Here is a 22,531-nt window from a genome sequence, read left to right on the forward strand (position 1 = left end):
GGTACTTTTAACCCTTCCATTTCTCTTAAAATCATACAAATGTTACCATTGAACAAAAACACTTTTGGAAAACATCTCAGATCCAAAGGCAAAGAAAAAGGAAAGAAAACAAAAGGAAGAACAGATGCAAAAAAGTTAGAGAAAAGTTAGTACAAATTAAAAGAAAACTAAATTGTTAAATATTAGAAATCAAGACACATTTTCTGTATTTGGTAAAACCTGTAATTGTTTTTTCAAACACATTCACTCATTAACATGGTACTGAAATTCAGACAGATGGACAGTGTTTTGGTTGCTTTTTTTTTTTGTTGCACTGAGGGGATGTGAGCCAGGTAGGTATTGGATAGCAAGAGTTACATGCTGAAGAAGCACAGAGAGAATGATGTATCTGGGAAGTGTCTTGCACTCAAAAGAATCTACACTGCATGTTAATGCACATTAGGTGTCCCAAATGACAGCCTGCAGTAAATTGCGATGAGAAGTAAACAAGCCCTTAATTGTGCAATCCTAGCACTCGATATGCTGAGGAGCATCAGATCCACAACACAACACGTGTTTAATTCAGGTATACCAGCAAACTGAGGTGAGATCCCTTCACATTCTGTCCTGAAATTACAGAAAGTGAAGGTGTGGGAGTAGGAATGGCAGCACTACTTATTGGAGGGTGGCTAGCGACAATGACTTGTAACTTCTGCATCATGCCCTAGAGACGATGAGAAGCATCTTGGCGCAGCAATGGAGTATATGGTATGTCATCATGAAGAGTAATGCATAATGTAGGCATGAAAATTCTTTTCAAGTTTTGCCTGCCCACCAGCACCCTCTACTGCAGGCCACACACCAGCATCAATTGACCTTCCCTTTCATACCTCCTCTTCCTCTAGTCGTAGCAGGGTCACTGTGATGAATTTGATGTACTGGCTTGTGAGGGTGGTGAGCTCACTGTAGCGAGTCCGTAGATCCACATACTGAAACAAAACAGAGCAGACCAGTTATTAGTCATAAATGCAGAGGTGACAATAGGGTTTTGACCATAACACAAAATATCATGTATGTCAGGGGAGTTAGCAATAGCAGGAAGCAACCATGGTGCAGAGATAACACTCAAGGATTTTTTTGTCACTGAAGAACTTCAAGAGGATGAGTGATTATATAGCTGAAGACTGCTACCAGACTTACTGACATCTTAATGGCAAAGGTCAGAAGGCAGTCTGAGAAGTTATTAAAACATTGGTCTGTGTGGCAGTGCTCTGGTGACATACAGCCCTAAGTTCCCAACACACACTAGGCAGTCTTAATAGTGAGATTGTGTGTTAGTGGTGTCCAACAAATGTGTTTGCAATAGATAAGAAGAGATTCTAGAGCTGCACGCCCAGCAATTTAGTTCTTGATTGTTTTTGGGACACAGGCTTCTTGGTGATTGCTCTCCTTGCTCTCACCTCTTGGATGATGTTGTCTGATGCGGACTGTACTTTGGCTTTTTTGGCTGGAGAGGCTACTGGCTCTACTTGTGCTTTGTATGTTACCAACTGAAGCTCATAGTCCTGTAACACAAAAGACATAACAGAGAACATGAGCAACAAATCAGACCATCAGTCCCTGGACACACGGGGGTTAGGGTTACCTTAAAATAGAGAAACATGAGCAGTCAATTTGATGCCATGGATACTAAGCTGTTCTAGTGTAGAAAGGAAAATAGCCAGTAATGTGGCACCTAAGCAGATTACTAGGCCTAGCAAGAATACCCTTGTCCTACTCCCTAGCCTGTCATACCTGGCCAGGCTAGGTCACCACCTTCCTGATCTACTTGCTGGGGCCTGGGTAAAGTCCCCTCCAGCAGTCATCATACTTCCTAGGTTAATCTTACAGCATCTAGGCTAGCAATATTCTTCAGTAGTCTAAAGGATTATATCAAGCTAGAGTCATTCTTCAACAGCCTACTGGGTAATCCATCTAGAGTTATTCTCAGATAGTTCACCTGGCAATATCCGGGATAGAGTCATTCCTCACATTCAGTATGGCATTATTCAATATAGAGTAATTCTCCACGGATATCTGATAATGAGTATAGACTCCTCTTACCAGGTCTATAAGCATAATATACAACATAGTAATCATAGGACTGACCTTCTTTTGCATGGTATACCCCCAGAATTGTACCTTACCTGTTTTGCTGGCTGTAGAACTCTGTGCACTTTGCCCCTGCAAACCAGTGTAAAGTGCCTGTGCTCCTCCTTTCAACTTGTAAAATGTGTGAACACCTTATAGGCATATATAACTTATCTATAATCCCTAGAGTATGGTAGAAAGTGTACACAGAGCCTGGAAGTTAAATGCTACCAGTGGGCTGCAGCACCTATTGTGCTATTCACTACATGTAGGACGTTGGCTCTGTATGCACTATTTCAAAGTAAGGAATAGTATGCACAGAGTCCAAGGGTTCCCCTTAGAGGTAAGATAGTGGCAAAAAGAGATAATTCTAATGCTCTATTTTGTGGTAGTGTGGTCGAGCGGTAGGCTTATCAAAGGAGTAGTGTTAAGCATTTGTTGTACAAACACAGGCAATAAATGAGGAACACACACTCGGAGACAATTCCAGGCCAATAGGTTTTTGTATAGAAAAATATCTTTTCTTAGTTTATTTAAGAACCACAGGTTCAAGATTTACATGTATTACTTCAAATGAAAGGTATTGCAGGTAGATACTTTAGGAACTTTGAATTAGCAAAATAGCATATACAGTTTTCACATAAATGACATATAGCTATTTTAAAACTAGACAGTGCAATTTTCAACAGTTCCTGGGGGGAGTAAGAGTTTGTTAGTTTTTGCAGGTAAGTAAACCACCTACGGGGTTCAAGTTTGGGTCCAAGGTAGCCCACCGTTGGGGGTTCAGAGCAACCCCAAAGTTACCACACCAGCAGCTCAGGGCCGGTCAGGTGCAGAGGTCAAAGTGGTGCCCAAAACGCATAGGCTTCAATGGAGAAGGGGGTGCCCCGGTTCCAGTCAGCCAGCAGGTAAGTACCCGCATCTTCGGCGGGCAGACCAGGGGGGTTTTGTAGGGCACCGGGGGGGGGACACAAGTCCACCCAGAAAGTACACCCTCAGCGGCACGGGGCGGCCGGGTGCAGTGTGCAAACAAGCATCGGGTTTGTAATAGAAAGCAATGGGAGACCAAGGGGTCTCTTCACCGATGCAGGCAGGCAAGGGAGGGGCTCCTCGGGGTAGCCACCACCTGGGCAAGGGAGAGGGCCACCTGGGGGTCGCTCCTGCACTGGAGGTCGGATCCTTCAGGTCCTGGGGCTGCGGATGCAGTGCCTTAACCAGGTGTCGGGTCTTTGAAGCAGGCAGTCGAGGTCAGGGGGAGCCTCGGGATTCCCTCTGCAGGCATCGCTGTGGGGTCTCAGGGGGGTCAACTCTGGCTACTCACGGTCTCGCAGTCGCCGGGGAGTCCTCCCTGAAGTGATTGTTCTCCACAAGTCGAGCCGGGGGCGTCGGGTGCAGAGTTCCAAGTCTCACGCTTCCGTCGGGAAACGCGTGCTGTTTCAAAGTTGCTTCTTTGTTGCAAAGTTGCAGTCTTTGGTAAACAGAGCCGCTGTCCTCAGGAGTTCTTGGTCCTTATAGATGCAGGGCAGTCCTCTGAGGCTTCAGAGGTCGCTGGTCCCTGTGGAAAGCGTCGCTGGAGCAGTGTCTTTAGAAGTGGGGAGACAGGCCGGTAGAGCTGGGGCCAAAGCAGTTGGTGTCTCCGTCTTCTCTGCAGGGTTTTTCAGCTTAGCAGTCCTCTTCTTCTTAGGTTGCAGGAATCTGAGTTCCTAGTTTCTGGGGAGCCCCTAAATACTGAATTTAGGGGTATGTTTAGGTCCGGGGGGTTATTAGGCAATGGCTACTAGCCGGGAGGGTGGCTACACCCTCTTTGTGCCTCCTCCCTGAGGGGAGGGGGGCACATCCCTAATCCTATTGGGGGAATCCTCCATCTGCAAGATGGAGGATTTCTAAAAGTCAGAGTCACCTCAGCTCAGGACACCTTAGGGGCTGTCCTGACTGGCCAGTGACTCCTCCTTGTTTTTCTCATTATCTCCTCCGGCCTTGCCGCCAAAAGTGGGCCGTGGCCGGAGGGGGCGGGCAACTCCACTAGCTGGAGTGCCCTGGTGTGCTGTAAAAAAGGGGGTGAGCCTTAGAGGCTCACCGCCAGGTGTTACAGTTCCTGCAGGGGGAGGTGATAAGCATCTCCACCCAGTACAGGCTTTGTTACTAGTCACAGAGAGTGACAAAGGCACTCTCCCCATGTGGCCAGCAACATGTCTGGTGTGTGGCAGGCTGCTAAAACCAGTCAGCCTACACGGGTAGTTGGTTAAGGTTTCAGGGGGCACCTCTAAGGTGCCCTCTGGGGTGTATGTTACAATAAAATGTACACTGGCATCAGTGTGCATTTATTGTGCTGAGAAGTTTGATACCAAACTTCACAGTTTTCAGTGTAGCCATTATGGTGCTGTGGAGTTCGTGCATGACAGACTACCAGACCATATACTCTTATGGCTACCCTGCACTTACGTCTAAGGTTTTGCTTAGACACTGTAGGGGCATAGTGCTCATGCACTTCTGCCCTCACCTGTGGTATAGTGCACCCTGCCTTAGGGCTGTAAGGCCTGCTAGAGGGGTGACTTATCTATACTTCATAGGCAGTGTGAGGTAGGCATGGCACCCTGAGGGGAGTGCCATGTCGACTTAGTCATTTTCTTCCCACCAGCACACACAAGCTGGCAAGCAGTGTGCCTGTGCTGAGTGAGGGATCCCCAGGGTGGCATAAGACATGCTGCAGCCCTTAGAGACCTTCCCTGGCATCAGGGCCCTTGGTACCAGGGGTACCAGTTACAAGGGACTTACCTGGATGCCAGGGTGTGCCAATTGTGGAAACAAAGGTACAGGTTAGGGAAAGAACACTGGTGCTGGGGCCTGGTTAGCAGGCCTCAGCACACTTTCAAATCATAACTTGGCATCAGCAAAGGCAAAAAGTCAGGGGGTAACCATGCCAAGGAGGCATTTCCTTACACTACACTGGTGGTGCATACATGGTTTCAAATTGATCTGTCAAAATAAACCCTTTTCAAAGGTTGTAGGAAGCTGGCCTGGTGAGTGGTGGGTACCTATGGTACTTACACCTTATACAAAGTCCAGGTATCCCCTCTCAGTGAAGTAAAGGCAGTGTCTAAAAGCCAGGCTCTCTAGAGGTAGCTGTGGATGAACATCCAAGGCTTATCTAGGAGATATGCAAAGCTCATTCAACACCACTACAGTCACACAGTACGTACACACAAGAAAGAAAACACTTGCTTGTGCAAAAAGAAAGGTACTTTATTTTTGGAACACAGCATCAGAAAATAATAGAGAGGCAACCCTCCAAAAGGAGGTAAGTAAATACACTATTTATGTATGTACACTAATAAACAGAGGTATAAAAAGGTTAGTAAACAGGGTAAAATAGCAATATGCAATAGTAGCCCTAGAGGGAGCCCAAATCATATACTAAGAAAGTGTAATGCAAACACTGGGCCCCCACCTAGGTAAATAAATCGTGTAGAGGGGAGCTGGGAGTATTAGAAATCCACACAGGTAAGTAATATAGCACCCATCAGCGACCAGGAATGCAGGAGTACAACACTGGATGTCCCCAAAACCACCCCAAAGGAAAGGAGTACACCCAGAACAGCCTGGAACCAGTAGTGGAATACTGAAGATTGAGACCTGTGGAAAGAGGGGAACAAGTCCAGAAGTGTCTGTGGAGTACAGGGGGAGGAGGAGATACTACCCACCCAGAGGTACCTTTTTGAGTTGGTCGACGAAGGAAGGCAGGTTAGCACTGCAGCACAGAAGCTGGAGAAGAGTTCCTGAAGTGTGCAAAAGGTGTCCCACGATGGAAACTGGATTGCAGATGGGTGTCTGTGAAGGTTTTTCCACCAACAAGCCTTGACAAAGGCAAACTCGCAGTTGGAGGAAAAGGGATGCTGCCAGGGACCAGCATGGTGCAGGAGGACTCTACCCCAGATGGGGAGTCACAGGGGACCCTCCGCGTCGCAGAAGGCCCACAGGAGCAGAGGCAGCACCCACAGGTGTCCCATAGGACAGGGACACAGAAGTCAGAGCCAGCCCACGCAGCAACACAAGTTTTTCCCACGTCGCCAGGGGACCATGCAGAGGCTCAGAAGTTGCAGGAGGGAGTTCTCGGGGCTTGGAGGTGAAGCAAGCAAGCCTTGGCAGCTGCAAAGGACACAGTGCACGGGGGTACTGTCTTGTGTGGAGTGGAAAGGACTTACCACCACCAAAATGTGACAGTTGGTAGAGAGGACCAAGGGCGACTCTCTGGACCACCACCCGTGATGCAGGACCATGCCACTCAGGATAAGGGGAGATCCACGCAGCCAGGTACCTGTAGTTACAGGGGAGTGATGCCCTCACCCCAAGGGAGATTCCTTCTTCTTGTGCAGGCTGAAGAGTTGCAGTCTTCTTAGGATGCACAGCCGGGGAAATGTTGCAAAGCCGGCAGGAATTCCGGATACAATGTTGCAGAAGAGTCTTCCTCATGGATCCGCAGCTTGTAGGTTCCTGGAGGGTCCAGTCGCAGTTCTGAAGGCCAGAAGTCGAAGCAGAGGTTGCAGAGGAGTCCTGCTGGAGTCTTGCAAGCTGAATCTGAGGACCCACCCAAAAGAAGGACCCTATATAGCCCAAAGAGGGTGCTTGGTCCCCTAACTAGGTAACTACCTATCAGAGGGTGCCTCTGACGTCACATGCCTGGCTTGGCCACTCAGATGCTCTCAGCGTTCCCCTCCAACCTTGGAATCAAGATGGCAGAATCCAGGGACCCTCTGGAGGAGCTTTGGGCACCACCCCTGGGGTGGTGATGGACAAGGGAGTGGTCACTCCCCTTTCCAGTGTCCAGTTTCGCGTCAGAGCAGGGACTGGGGGTCCCTGAACCAGTGTGGACTGGTTTATGCACGGAGGGCACCAAATGTGCCCTTCACAGCAAAGCTAGTGGCTTGGGAGGCTACACCTCCCAAGCCAGTCACACCAATTTCCAAAGGGAGAGGGTGTTACCTCCCTCTTTCAAAGGAAATCCTGTGTTCTGCCTTCCTGGGCTTGATCAGATCAAGCTGCAGGAGGGCAGAAACCTGTCTGAGAGGTGGCAGCAGCTGGGCTGCCCAGAAAACCCTGTAAGACTGGTGGTAGCAATGATGGGGGCCTGTAAGAAAGAAGCCCCCAGAGTGCATGGAATCATACTTCCAATACTTGCAACAGTATTGGGGTATGATTCCAACATGTTTGATACCAAACATGCCCAGGTTCAGAGTTACCATTATGTAGCTGGACATAGGTAGTGACCTAAGTCCAGTACACGCACAAAACGGCGTCCCCGCACTCACGAAGTCCAGGAAAATGGAACTGGAGTTCATGGGGCACCTCTTCTAGTGCAGGGGTGCCCTCACACACAGGTACCTGCACCCTGTCCTCTGGGCTGAGAGGGCCTACCATAGGGGTGGCTTACAGTGACCTGGTGCAGTGACCTGTAGTGAAACCAGGTGTGTGCACCCGGCTCACGCAGGCTGCAATGGACGGCCAGCAGAACCCTTTACATGGGCTCCCTATGGGTGGCAGATTAACTGCTGCAGTCCAAAGGGATCCCCTGAAACCCCAACGCCCTGGGTACCTAGCCATATACTAGGGACTTACATGGGGGACGACTATGCCAATTGTGGGAAGAAAAAGTTACAATTTAGAGGAGAGAGCAAAACTACTGGGGTCCTGGTTAGCAGGAATCCACTAGACACAGTCTAACACCTTCAAAAATACTGACAACAGGCAGAAAATGGGGGTAACCATGCCATGAAAGAGGGTGCTTTCCTACAAATAATGTACGATAGTCCTCTATCAGGTAGCACAGCACATTATGACATGTCTGAATATTGAATGCTGCAGCAGAAACACCATATTGATAGCAATGAAAAGGCTCAAAGTACATTAGAAGAGGGTTTGTAGATTTGCACGAGTGTTCATAAACAGGAGTGACACAATAGGTCTCGAACACAGATAATTTCCATCCAAGATAGAAGATCCAGTGCCAGGAATACCTCTTCTCTGGATAACACAGAATTTGAAGCAAAAATCCTAGTGTCTGATCATCAATATATTTGCAGAGATTCCCCTGAGCTAGTGCAGGCACATCTGCCCTAGTTTCTTCCTGTCATGACCCCTAGTCTGTAAGTTCAGTTACTACATGTGCACACTCCATGTCTAGCTCTACAGCGGATGAAGCACTCACCTTGATTGCATCGATGTACTGCTTAGCATACTTCTGGCACTCGTCTACCTTCTCGCGGTTCTTCTCACTCTCTTCCAAAAGTTTCTGTGGGAAAACATTGGCGCCAAGCATGTGAGTGGTAGGTGACCTTCAATTGCAATTGCTATCATTAGGAGAAGTGATCGCCAGAAGGGAGGATAGGCTAACAGAGGGAACAACCAGATATGAAAATGCATCATGGGGCACTGGAGAACAAATGACATCACCACAGGACACGAGGGAGCATCCAAAAGCAGGCTAGGATACTGGATGGAAGGTGGTGTCAACAGTGGGAAAGACGCAACACAGGCTAGTAGGAAAGGACACTAGAGCACAGAAAATGAGGCCAGAGGCAGACTGTACACAGGCAGCATGGGACATGCAAGGGCAAAATGAGCCACCGGAATGCAGGATGTTGACTTAAGGCTTGACAAAGCACAACTGGGCAGCCAGATTCACTGGAGGATAAGATGGGTAAAATAAACCTTAGAATGGCTAGCCAGAGTATACAATCATCACTAAAAGGCTTGAGTGACCGACAAGAATAAAGTATAGAACAAACATATAGGACGAGATCCTAAAGTGTCACAAAAGGCTGGTCTCTAAATGCCTGGAAGGGTGTCTTCACCATACACAAGCCACTGCATTACATGATCTGGTCAGAATAAATAAAAGAGCTAGTCTTAGGATAGCATAGTCTCCTAGAAGATGACTGGCCGGAATATCAGATGTTAAGATTGGTTCCTACATGGTGGGAGAGTCTCTGGAGATTAAAGGGTGTCTGCAGGGTAGGATATGGTCCTTACCTATGAAGGCTTTCAGTAGGGTACGCAATGGTCCTTACCTTCTCCTGCATGAGCTGCTCCCGCACAATTTTGCTGTCTGTGATAGGCACAGCCTGGATCTGCTCCTGTCTCTGCTTAGCATCCTTGATCCACTTAATGAGCCACTCATAGCTCTCACGGTAGTAGCGCAGTTGCCGGCCCAGTTGATCTAGCTCACGCTGTCGCAGGTCGATCTGCACCAGAATCGCCTGCCAGCGCTCCAGCAGCTGACTGACACGCTCCCGGTACCGTTCAAGATCTGTGTCACGCTCTGTGTGAGTGCGCATCATCAGCTCATTCACCTCCTTCACCTTGTTCAGGTCTGTTTCCAAGCTGCTGAAGAGTGGTTGGTGTCCTTCCACCTGACTGCGCAGTTTCTGGAGGGGAAGAACCATAGTCACGTGATCAATATGAAAATGACTGAATAAAGACTTATTAACACTCTATTCCTCCAGTCATGGGAAGTCTATAGTGACAGATTAACACGATTTGTGGGGCAGCGGAGAGTTTGAGCTGTGCTGTGGCAAAGTTACATGTCAGGCTAACAGACCCTTTGTTGACCCTGTTGGTAATTGGACCCTTAGGGGGTTATTAAAACTTTGGAGGAGGTGTTAATCCGTCCCAAATGTGACGGATATACCACCAGCCGTATTACGAGTTCCATAGGATATAATGGACTCGTAATACGGCTGGTGGTATATCCGTCACTTTACCGTCACTTTTGGGACGGATTAACACCTCCTCCAAAGTTGTAATAACCCCCTTAATCTGAAAAACCCTGCCAGCGCAAATTTGTCAGCACAAATCAAGCAGTATATAAGAATAAATGAGCAGACCCTGCAGTGGCTGTTTCCAAGGTGGGGGAGGGATGGCAGTGGGGTGGGGAGGTGTTTGGGGCGACGGAAAAGGTTATTTCGAGACTGCAAGAGGTGTGGGTAGACACATTTGCGTACTGTACTTGTGTACCTAATCCGCTTTCTTCTGAAAACACATCCCCATATGCTGTCACCATGTTGAAAGCGGGTTGATTACACTGCCTGGTCTCATTGCGCTCACCTTCAGCTCAGCTTTGTTTTCTTCGACCTCGCGTATGTCTGCTGGGACACTGTGGACATCCTTCAGTTGGTCCTCATAGGTCTTTACTACCTCTTCGGCACCCACTGTGCTACGAATCACTAGGTTGATGGTTTTCAGCCTGTAGGAAGGAAAGCAGCTAAAGTTAGGAGGCTTGGGCAGAGTGGGCAGGATGATAGTACAGCAGCCATGGCGCACGCCAACGCTACAAAACGATGGGACGCCCTGGCCAAGAGTCAGTTGCTGTTTTTAAATGCCAGAATACTTTTTTGAAGATGGCCAGTGCCTAGCTCTAAGCAGCTTTGCAGCCCATGAAGAAACTGAAAGAACCATGCCACCAGGTACCATTATTGCAGCCAACAATGACCAGACCAGGTGAAGGAAAGTACTGTAGGTCATCTTTCCATTCCTCTCCCAGAACATTAACATCCTCACTGCCTCGGAAGAGGATCTCCGATGAAGATCTCTCGGTAAAGTATTGCGCACCCTAATGCTGTGCAACACCCGGCACACCATCGGGTACTCCCTATACCAGAGGTCAGGATCCACCCAGCAGCGCAAAGCCAAGTGTTGTATCTTACAGGTAACAACACTCTGTTCCCAGATGCATTGAGAGTGAATGTTAGTTTAAAAATTCAAGATGTTAAACCTGATCAACAAAACAAAGGAACACCAGTGCAGGAAGATAGTTTCAATTGTATTTATGTGTATACGTTGAGGGCTTCCGTGGCAAGGCCCTGCATGCTTGTACGATGTACAGTCATTCTACATACGATATATTAATGGTGATCAAATTGGGCAAGTCTAGCATGAATGGAGCGGGCAAGAACAGCATCATAAGGTGTAATAGTAGATAATGCACATTTAGTTTGTTCATTAACTGCCGGTTTTTGACACACAGGACCATCGTGGTCTCCAGCTTTACCTTTGAATTTCAGTTTACTGTTTTTGTCATCCAGAGTGACCCACTCCCACCAGCTTGCCACTCAAATTTGAAGAGCAGAAAGAACTGATGCACCTGCAGATTCTGGTCCCTGGAGAGGGACACCATCGCAAAGACTCACTTTTCCAGGTAGATGGCAGAGAGGCTGTAAACCTGGTCCATCTTCTGCAGGGTGATGTCCAGCTCGGACCTCAGCAGGGGTGCGGAGCTTGACTGTTCCGATTGGGCCAGGACCTTCTCGGTCTTCTCGCTCACTTTGCCCAGGTTCTTCTTGATCCCATCCAGCTCAAAATGGATTTGCTGCGGAATGTATAAAAACAAGCCACGAAGGAAAAAGAGCAGGAAAGAGGGTGAAAAATGTATCAAGCATTGGCAGAACCAATAGGCCTGGCCATGGCAAGCTGGTGAAATTCGTATTTTTTTAAATTATTTTTATTGTGATCGTATGCCATAAATTTAAAACGAGAAAGAAAAAAGAAATACAAATGCAGTGGCTTTAATGTGGTGGCCAACTACTTGTAATAAAAATGTTACATTTTTAAAAAGTTGACAGTCGCATGGAATTGTAATCAAACAGTACAGGTGCTTACCAGCAGGCAGTTGTACTTAGAAAATATAAAACTTTTAGTCATACTGCACATCATGGAAAATATGATTCTTATTGGCACAAACATAAGGGGGATTTGAATAATTATAACTTAAAGATATGGTTTAAACACAGAAGACTAAAAGGATGGAAAGAAGAATGCATTAGCAAAGTAAATTATTGGCCCACCAGCCGTGACACTGAAATGCACTTTTTGGGAAGATGTGCACATGTGATCAAGCAAAATGGCAACACTCAAAATGCAGTAGATCGATTGGCTGAAGTGGGCCCACTCCTTGCCCCATACAGTATGTTGTGGTTGGTGGAAATGTGAATGACATTTGAACAGATGAATGAATGAAAAGGGCAAACCCAAACCCCAATTATGTATATATTTTTATTTCAGAATTTATTTTTATTACATGAGCTTGGCAAGATAACTAAACCTGTCTGTAAGTCAGTCCTATAAACTAGGTTGAGATGGAAAATAAATAAATGTGGATGTGAAAAAGCATAAAGAGCTGACGAAAAAAGGAGCAAGGGTTACAGAGAGAAGGGAGAATGAAGAGAAGTAGGGCTGAAAGGAAGGAGTTTACAATGAAGGAGACTGACGGGGCAAGAAAGTTGGTTAGAAGGGATAGTATTAGGAACAAAGTGACGGACAAAAGGGGGATGCAAGGGAGATAAATAAAGATGGAAGTGAGGTGAAGAGAAAGGAAAGGGTAAGGGGAAGGCATAAGAAGTGAGCGTCACAGTTTAGTAGATAAGCAAAACAGGAGAATAGGCAAAGAGGAAGGGGCAACAGATAAGAAAACAAAAGAGGCGAAATAACATGAGGTAGATTAAAGAAAAGTAATCAGTGATGACAAAGAACAAGGGAGACCAGGGGCTATTCAGTGAGGTCAAACCAAAGAGTGGTAGTTAGAGGTATCACATACAAATAAACTTAAAAGGGAGAATTAGCAGGGAATGAGACAGTGGGGCGGGGGAGAAGGCAAAAACAAGAACAGGTGAGAGAGGCCTCCCCGCTAGCGTTGGTTCCACAGGAGGATATGAACATTATTTATGATATTTAACCTCCCCTTATCCTAATCCTCTGCACTAGGGCTATGACACGAGCTGGACACAGGACCTTTGCTGCCAGTGTTCTGAGGCGTGGACCCTACCTGCTGGTCAGTGATGCGCTGCGAGCACTCCTTCACGGGGTCCTTGTCGATGGGCGAGCGGATCTTGTGGATGGTGCGGGACTCGCAGCCCTCCAGCTGCAGCTGGATGTCCTTCAGCTGAGAGATGTAGTTCTTGCAGGTGGACTCATCCTGCTCACCTGATGGAGGGGCAGAGAAATGGGAATGTGTGAATCTGGTTCCAAACAGCTTTCCCTTACCTGCCTTTATGGGCCTCTTTAGTATTACTGTGAACCTCGACCCGTATGGATGTGCTGAGTTACGGATGAACCGTTGACTCTTCTGAGACAGGGTGCATGTCAGTTTTCGCAATGGATCACAAATTGGGTGAAATAAGCTTGCCTATATGTCAGTGTGTCACAGTGGTTCAGTGAGAATGTTGCTGTCTGTGGTGGTTCTTGAGCGCCCATCCACATTCCAGAGACACATTATCATGCCACACTTTCCCGCTTACAGCGCAGGTGCACTCTGTACTCGTGCTCTGTTGTAAGCTGCTCGTGTGCTTCTCCAGTGTGCCATACTATATGTCTGCAGACTGATGCAAGGCCTTGCTGTGGATGGGCGAAATTTAAATTGTGCTTGCAAAGTTATGTGAAATTTACAAATCTCAGAGTTTGTTAAAGTTGTTAATGTCAGAAACAACTTGAAAGTGAACATGTTTGTAGAGGAAGCCTTTGGGGAAGAATTTTCTGGTAAAAAAAAATTGCGAGGGAGTTCTTTCACTTAATACAAGTTTTTGGTAACAATTTTCTGAAAAGTTTATTTTTGCTTTTTTTCTAAAAATGTAAAATTTGGAAGCTTTGCAAATGCTGCAAAATTTGCAAAGTTTTGAAGAAAAACTCAAAACTTTTGTGAAGTAAACCTTAATCACTTTCCACACACACTACGTGTTTTGATTAGCTCATCTTCTCCTCTTTCATTCCACACCAACCATCTGCTAGCCCATATGCGTCCTCCCCAGCCCACTCCTACCTTTCTCCAGTCCACGAAGCAGCAGCTCGTATTTCTGAGTGCAGGAATTGTACTGTCGCTCGATCTGCATGCGGTCATCTGGCAGGAAGTTCTCGGAGTCCTGGCTGTCCCGCATGAACTCCTGGTAGTGCAGCTCCAGGTTGCGGAGGATCAGTGTGTACTCCTCAGTAGTCATGGTCCGGAACTGCGGAGAAGAACAAACCCACTTGTAGATGGGCCAGTTTCTGCCAGAGTGTACAAATCGGGGGGAGGGGAGTAGGTCTTGTAGAGTGTATGAAAATAACTCCTGAGTGTAGGGAGCACTGCTGGTCTGAGGGGTCCTTTGGGGACCATGCCTCTTTAAAGGAGACCTACACTTGTGTCCTGTAAGCCTGAGACAATGTTGTGTGTAAGGGGAGCACTATTGAACTTTGTTTTCTTGTCTGTCTGGAATGAGTGTATAATATTACATGTTACACTCAGGTTATGTTACAGGAATGATTGTGTTCCACAAAGGTCATCAAACTGGTCTTGACGTGCACCTTGTGCATGCATGCAAAACTACTGTCAGTGTGTAAGACCACATGTTTCATGTTAGTGTGTTTTATGTGCACTTGCATGTGCACATATGGAACTATGTTAGTGCACATGAAACAACTTTAGTGTGCCTTTCTGAATGCAGGCCCCCTCACTGGTTGCCGAGCCAGTATTGGGAGCCTCTGACACTGGATGCCCCATCCAGGCTGTTGGTGGGTGTCTGCCTACCATTTCCTGAAGACAGCTGACATACTCACTGTTGTATGAGACCAGGACTGGATCTGCTGGATGTCCCGGATCAGGTACTGCCAGGACAGGAGGCTCTTCATGTCAATGTGCAGCCTGTGCCAGAGCGTGAGCAGGGTCTGGTGAGTGCTGTCCAGCCTGTGGATGAGAGAGCGAGAGAGTCACTGCAGGCGAGAAGGAGTAAGAAATGAGCGAGGAAGTATTAGTTACCTCCAACAACAGTATTGCAGCCCCATTCCTACATTTTGCAGTACTGTGACTTGCGTGTTTTGAATATAAGAGTTAGTAACACTTCTTTATGGTGGAAGGAAGAGCTTGAACTTGTCCTGAATACATCGTGTGAATCTTTGCTTGCATTAGTCCGACGCCAATACTGTCATGTAAATGTATTTTTTGAGCACCATGTGGCTGCTATGCATGTCTCTAGTTCATTGAAACTATTATGGCTGTCTGTGCTTTTTTGTGTAGAGAAGGTTCGTCTACGAGCCATGAGCAAAGTCTACTAATGCCTCACAGGGTTTACTGTATTTGATAATCACAGCTAAACTGCCAGGAATTGACAATGCCCAGGCTAAGTCCTTCTGAGGTGTTCTGGAATCAGAAGAGCTTTCTGCTAATACCTGAAATACTGGAAAGAACCCTGGTAATGTGGAAGTGCAATTGACACAAAATCATACAGTCCTTGGCAAGAACCTTGGTTGGTTTTCAGTAGTAATTTATTGTTAGGAAGATCAGTTAAACATTCAGTGATGAGGTCTGTAGTTCACTGACCATTCTGGTGAATGTTATTACAATTAGAAAATTCACATTCTGTTACAGTTATTTGATATTATTTATGTGCACGGGCTACAAAACCAGCCTTGTTTACTCATTCAGCACACTTTTTTTTACATATTGTGATTGCTAAATGCTGTGAAAAAGGATTCCTTAGTGCCTTCTAAAAAACACAGCCAACATCCCCATCGCCATTTAAACCGGGTTATCCCTTAGCTTTATTTACCACATTACGATACAGATGTCATCCACTGCATACTGAACGACTTTCTGGTGCTAAATTCTTTGCCTCAGACTATATCCATGCAGAGTGGGCTGTTATTCAAGAAGCCCATGTCTGTTGACCTACGTCTGTGTAGTAAGATTGGGATAGTATGCCCTTTCCTTCTCTCCGGCGAGCATGTTCGCGTCCTTTTTAAGTTGGAACAGGCATACCTACATGTGCTGAGAGAACCACAGTGCCTTGCCCATGCTGTTGTGACTAGCAGCACTGCCTTTTGTACCTGATCTAGTGGACCACTTGTGGAATCCGTGTTAAGTAAAAGAAAGCAAAGGCATCTCTCACTACACTTATCCACCATCCAAATATTTCCCCAAAAGACATACATAATTGGCCCAGCACTCATCTTGTTATCATAACTTTGTGCTAACATATTTTATATAGTCAAACACAATAGATGTGGAACATATCACATTCAAATTAAGTCAAATATAGCCTCCTAAATCATCACAATGATCCACAATTTAACGAGCTTTCCTTTATTGACCAATACATTTCCAGAAATGTTTCATTTGGAGCCAAAGCCAATGCGTTCCATTCTCTAGAAACCTTCAGGGCTTAAAATCATCTTCTTATCAAATACGTATGGGCATAGTCACCACGGGTCCATTTCGAGGTTAAACACTTCCTCATATGCGGTGTGCTATCCGCACTCAACAAGTGTATATGGGATATGATGTGGATTTGGATCATAAGAGAAATGCACTTTATATGATTAGAAGATTTTAAGGAAATCCAGTTTGGCAGTGTTTTCCACACCTCTGTCCCCAAGCCGAGCTGTGTACCCGAACAAAAGAGCAGTCCCTCTGGAAGGTGGTTACCATTTTTCCTTCAAAGGCGACTTCTCCTTTGAATCTGACCTTTTGGGCTAAGACCCCATACGGCTCCCTTCCCTGAGGAGGTTAACATCTCCTTAAACACAGGCTTCTATTGTTACCTGTCCTGGGAGCCATTTATACGTCTCCCAAGGTGGCAGAAAGCCTTCTCATTGCCAACCTCAGTAAATGGTCACAGAAAACTTGGGCAACAGAGTAGCTACTTTCTAAAAGTTGCATGTAGAAACAAGTTTCATTTTTTTGACGTGGGCATCACGTTTGGCTTAATATAATGAGTTATTTGATACCTTGAAGTACCATCTTTGTTAATTCCATTCAGAAATTAGCACACCTTAAAAGTCAGCCAGTAACTCTGTACTCACCAATAGGGCTAGCAATCTCCCTCGCAGCAAAAATGACAATTTCAGGTTTTTGCTGCTAGAACATGTTAAACATAAGTTCTAGTTTTGTAATAGGTTACACCCTGCCTTAGGACTTGATAGGCCTGCTGTAGGGGTGACTTACACACATTAAAAAGAGAGTTTGGACTTTGCCACTGGTTAAAATGGCAAAGTTTAGTTAGCAGTTTTAAACTACCCTTCCAGCCTGCAGTGGCAGAATAGGAGCCATGTTTTGTCTTTTCTCTCGTAGGGGATTTCCATGTATAGTCATAAGCATTGAATAGTTCAGCGCGCCTGCGGGGACCCCGGAGCACTGATGTGAAGTATATTCTTAAGTGCAAACACCAGCCGTTTAAAGAAAAGGTCTGTCAAAAAACACTTAAGAATAACATTGTGCAGCCTATGTGAACAGCTACACAGGCCAAATTGTTGAAAAGAAAATCAATAGTAGTGTAAATTCATGTTCAAACACCTATTTATTCTAGAAATGTAATAACAAATACATTCTCATACTTTATTTACACCTCTGATGAGAATAAAACAATGCAGGGCAGTGTAGCCCATAGGCTGCCATTATACAGAATGTAAATAGAGCTGTGCCTTTAAGAAAAGTAAAGTCTTCCTGTTTCCCATCATGCACAGCAAAAGGCAGTTGCCTCAGTTCTTTTTTCCGGCTCCTGCTGACAGGACCCTGAAGCATTGAGCTCTACCTCACAAAAGCTTTTGTGACAGAAATTCATTGAAATATCTTCTGAATTTCATTTTCACTCGACGTTTTTACCTTTGAGTGATCATTTTCTACTGATTTCTGTTAAATTCTGACAGAATTTTGAGGTTTTTCTAGTTAGAAATGCCTTCACTTTTTGATAAATGTCCTTCTTGTGGAAGAAAGAAGGCTAAAACAGATTCACATAGGGTCTGTATAATTTGTCTTCCATCCAGCCACAAACCGGAGTCGTGTGACATCTGTAAAACCTTCTCTAGAAGAACCCTTCGTGACAGAGAGAAGATCCGACTCCAGGCGAAAGAGGACAGGAGAAAAAGTGGCCATTCCACTACAGAGCGAGGAGAAGGTCAGACTTCTACCAGGGCTCAACCTGTTTCCTCCATGACTCCTTCCAGACCTGCTGAAAAACGACATAGATCTCCGACGACGTCGAGAGCGTCGACGTCGAAGCAGGGAACGGCGCCAACATGTTCGCCGTCGAGGAGTGCTTCGCCGGCGAGAAAACGACATCGTTCGCCGTCGACAGCTATTTCGCCGTCGAGGCGGCGAAGACACCCGACGTCGAGAGGATCTGGGTCGCCGTCGACACGGCGAACACAGTCCACGCCAAGGAGATCCGAGTCGGGCTCGCCGTCGACACGGCGAGGGAGATCGCCGTCGAGAGAGAGTGTTCGCCGTCGGAGGCGTTCACCGTCACTGCACCGACGTCGAGGTTCGTCGTCGAGAGGTTCTCAGCGGCGAGACGAGTCGACGTCTAGAGGCACTCGGCGTCACCGCAGTTCGACGTCGAGGAGTGCTTCGACGTCGAGAAGACCATCTAAGAGGCCTAGAAGGGTTTATACAACCTCAGAATCCTCGGCCTCGCTTATCCTACTTCCAGCATCACCACAGCTCTCACAAAGGCAGTCGCCTTTACCACAGACGCCGGTAACACCTACGGCTCCTCTTCCGGCGCCTCCTCCAGAACCTGTTCCGAGGACTCCAACGCGATCTGCAGGGCGTTCTGGTTATTCCTCGAGACGTACATCTACCTCAAGGCACCGTCGTCAATCACATCATGGACATTCTTCATCGTCCACACGAGACTACTCTCCAACCTTATCAGACTCACCATCCCCAAGAGTGTCTCCCATAGATGATGTCAACACATTTCAGGAGGTCTTAGTGAGAGGGGCAACCAAGCTGAATATCCAGCTAGCAGCTCCAGCCCAATCGACATCAGTAATCTTTGAGACCTTGCATCAAAGGACATCTTCACGACCTTTACTTCCACTGGTTCCGGGTCTTATTGAACCGGCAATGTACATTTTTCTCACGCCGGCTACAACAAAGTCTGCTCCTTCCAGACTCATTAAAAAGTACCGTCCACCAGAGCAAGATCCTCTATTCTTGAGGTCGGACCCAGTACCAGACTCGGTAGTTATAGTGGCAGCGAAGAAATCGCATTCGACGTCACCGTCTTCCTCTGCTCCCCCAGACAAAGAAAGCAGAAAGATCGATGCTGCAGGAAGAAAAGTATGCTCGACGGCATCTATCACCATAAAAGCAGCCAGTGCCACTGCTTTATTAGGGAGATATGATCGATCCCTCTGGGACTCTATACTACAGTTCTCAGAGCATCTCCCTAGGGACAAAAGGGAAGATTTCCTAGAGGTCGTGAGCGAGGGAGCAATGGTTTCTAACCAGATCATAAGTGCTGCGGCAGATGCTTCAACTCTATCCGCACATAACTATGCTCATGGTATAGCGCTCAGGAGACATGCATGGCTGCGGCTTACATCGCTTAAACCCGAAGCACAGCAGAGGATACAGAACCTGCCTTTCTCAGGCTCCACTTTATTCGGCTCTCATGCCGATGATGAGATGGCCAGAATGAAGTCGGAGCTGGATACCTTAAAAGCGGTAGGCATAGAGCGACCTAAAGAACAGCGAAAGGGATTCCGCCCATATCAAAGAAGACTGTTCACCCACAGGTATCAGGCTCCACATTGGTCGTCTTCACGCCCTCAGCAACAGCAGCAGCAGCAGCATCAGCATCAGAGGGGCTTCTCCAGAAAGTCGACAAGGGGTCGTTCAACACCTCAGACCCAGACACCTCGACAAACTCCCACGTCTAGGCCCTGAATCTTTGCTTCCCCCTCCTCCGTTACCCACTCCGGTAGGGGGAAGTATCTCAAATCATCTAGACGAGTGGCTACGCATCACAACAGACGCCTGGGTATTGAATATTGTGAGACATGGTTACGCTCTCAGATTCACCAGTTCTCCACCATCTGTTCCACCCAAAACAGCCAACCACCATCTCGAAGCTCTGCAGTTAGAGGTCAATATCCTATTGCAAAAAAGAGCCATAGAACCCGTTCCCATCAGCCAACATGGGAAGGGGATTTATTCGAGATATTTCCTTGTACAGAAAAAAGACAAACAAGAGTTTCGTCCCATCTTAGATCTGAGGACAGCAAACAAATGGATTCGCAAAGAAAAATTCAGGATGTTAGCCTTACACCAAATTTACCCACATTTACGTCAGGGCGACTGGCTATGTGCGATAGATCTTTGCGACGCTTACTTCCATATCCCAGTAGCCAAGAAACATCGAAAATTCCTAAGGTTCACTGTCGGAAAACGCCATTACCAATTTGCAGTTCTACCGTTCGGCCTAAAATCAGCGCCAAGGACTTTTTCCAAATGCATGGCGGTAGTAGCCGCCCACTTGAGGAAACAGCGAATATTCGTCTATCCCTATCTAGACGATTGGCTCATAAAGGCCTCCAGCTATCTCGAGGCACAGCAGCATTTCGAATGGACTCTACAACTGCTACAAAAACTTGGTCTTCAAGTCAATCTTCTGAAATCAACAGCAACACCTGTTCAGAGGTTGCATTACTTAGGGGCCATTGTAGATACCAAGCTAGGAAAGGTGTTTCCTTCGGAGGAACGACGGTTATCGATTCTCCAAAAGTGCAAACAACTGCAGGAAAGACCTCAAGCCACTGCAAGAATAATAGCTTCTCTACTGGGCTCGATGGCGTCTTGTATCCATCTGGTTCCCAATGCTCGTCTCCATATGAGACCATTGCAGGAAAATCTAGAGGATCAGTGGTGTCAACTGAGGGACGATTGGGAGAACAAAGTCCTGCTGTCTCCTCACACCCTACAATCCCTCAAGTGGTGGTGTTTGCCCAGCAATCTCTTGGTGGGGATTCCGTTCCAACAACGACCTCCATCTCAAACCATCGTAACAGATGCGTCACTGCTCGGATGGGGGGCGCACATGGAACATCTTCGAGTCCAAGGCGAGTGGTCACAGAAAGAGAGTCTCTATCACATCAACCTGCTGGAACTTCGCGCAGTCCACCTTGCGCTCAAAGCCTTCCTTCCCTCTCTGAGAACGGAAACTCTCCTTCTTCAGACATACAACGTGGCCACTATGTACTACGTGAACAAACAAGGAGGCACCAGGTCCAGAATTTTATCCAGAGAGGCCCAGACAATCTGGCATTGGCTTCTAGCCAGGAACCTGTCGCTAGTGGCAACTCACCTGCCCGGCATCCAGAATGTTCAAGCGGATGCCCTCAGTCGGGTAATAAGCGAGAACCACGAATGGGTACTACACGACGACGTCGTTCATTCCATTTTCGCACTCTGGGGTACCCCTTCTACAGACCTATTCGCAACCCCAGAAAACAAAAAATGCTAAAACTTCGCCTCCAGATATTACCATCCAGGGACACTGGGGAATGCCCTATGGATAAGCTGGTCAGGGGCATTTCTTTACGCCTTTCCACCGCTTCCCCTGATTCCGGCAGTTCTACAGAAGCTGTCCAATGCTCAGACCAAAATGATCCTAATTGCTCCGGAGTGGCCACGCCAGTGGTGGTTCCCAGACCTTCTTCACCGGTCACTCAAACCACACATCAGGCTACCATATCGCCCGGACCTTCTCACGAAGTTCAGAGGGCAGATATCTCATCCCAACCCCTCATCGTTGAGTTTGGCAGCATGGCTCCTGAGCTAGTGCAATATGGACATTTGAACTTACCTCAGGACTGTATGGAAATTCTGAGGGAAGCAAAACGCCCTTCCACACGATCAGCCTATGCAAGCAAGTGGAAGAGATTCTGCATTTGGTGTTTACACAACAACATTGACCCGGTTTCTTGTGGAGAACAATCTATCTTACCATACTTGTTAAGTTTGGCAAAATCGGGCTTACAACTGTCGTCAATAAAAGTTCACTTGGCGGCGATAACAGCATACAGAAAGAGTCCTTCACAAACTTCTTTTTTTCGGATTCCGATTATTAAGGATTTCCTAGAAGGTTTAAAAAAGGTTTTTCCTCCCATTAGAAAGCCTTCTCCTCCATGGGAACTGAACGTTGTCTTATCACGTCTGATGCTGCCGCCATTCGAGCCGATACACAAGGCATCGCTGCAGCATCTCACATGGAAAGCTGCTTTTCTGGTGGCAATCACTTCAGCGCGTAGGGTCAGCGAAATCCAGGCCCTTTGCGCTCAGGAACCCTACACGGTTTTTCATTCTGCAAAAGTGGTAATGAGAACTCATCCAAAATTTCTACCTAAGGTAGTCTCCGACTTCCATGTGAACCAAACAATTTCATTACCGACTTTCTTTCAGAATCCAGCTACTCCTGCTGAGAGAACTCTGCACTCTCTGGATGTAAAGAGAGTATTGAAATTTTACTTGGACAGGACAAAAAGCTTACGAAAATCACAACAGCTTTTTATTAACTATGGCCCAATCAGAACAGGTTTGGGCACATCTAAACAATCTTTATCCAGGTGGATTGTTTCATGCATAATGTTATGTTATCAGTTAGCAAACAAATCCCTTGGTGGT

The 22,531-nt window shown here is 46.8% G+C and overlaps 1 protein-coding gene across 11 annotated transcripts in view; it reads right to left on the minus strand.

Annotated features, from left to right (window-relative positions):
- PLEC (plectin) overlaps positions 1 to 22,531 on the minus strand; it is an 831,873-nt gene that overhangs the window by 46,209 nt on the left and 763,133 nt on the right. For all 11 annotated transcript variants that reach the window (XM_069220980.1, XM_069220972.1, XM_069220979.1 and 8 more), the window contains 9 exons: positions 14,686 to 14,812; positions 13,913 to 14,096; positions 12,923 to 13,080; positions 11,292 to 11,470; positions 10,210 to 10,348; positions 9,174 to 9,530; positions 8,312 to 8,395; positions 1,440 to 1,544; positions 870 to 968 (listed from right to left, as the gene is read on the minus strand). In XM_069220980.1, the coding sequence (XP_069077081.1) occupies positions 870 to 968; positions 1,440 to 1,544; positions 8,312 to 8,395; positions 9,174 to 9,530; positions 10,210 to 10,348; positions 11,292 to 11,470; positions 12,923 to 13,080; positions 13,913 to 14,096; positions 14,686 to 14,812 (1,432 nt within the window). The remainder of the gene's footprint in view (positions 1 to 869; positions 969 to 1,439; positions 1,545 to 8,311; positions 8,396 to 9,173; positions 9,531 to 10,209; positions 10,349 to 11,291; positions 11,471 to 12,922; positions 13,081 to 13,912; positions 14,097 to 14,685; positions 14,813 to 22,531) is intronic.

This window comes from Pleurodeles waltl, chromosome 2_2 (genome assembly GCF_031143425.1).
Source record: "Pleurodeles waltl isolate 20211129_DDA chromosome 2_2, aPleWal1.hap1.20221129, whole genome shotgun sequence".
NCBI lineage: Eukaryota > Metazoa > Chordata > Amphibia > Caudata > Salamandridae > Pleurodeles > Pleurodeles waltl.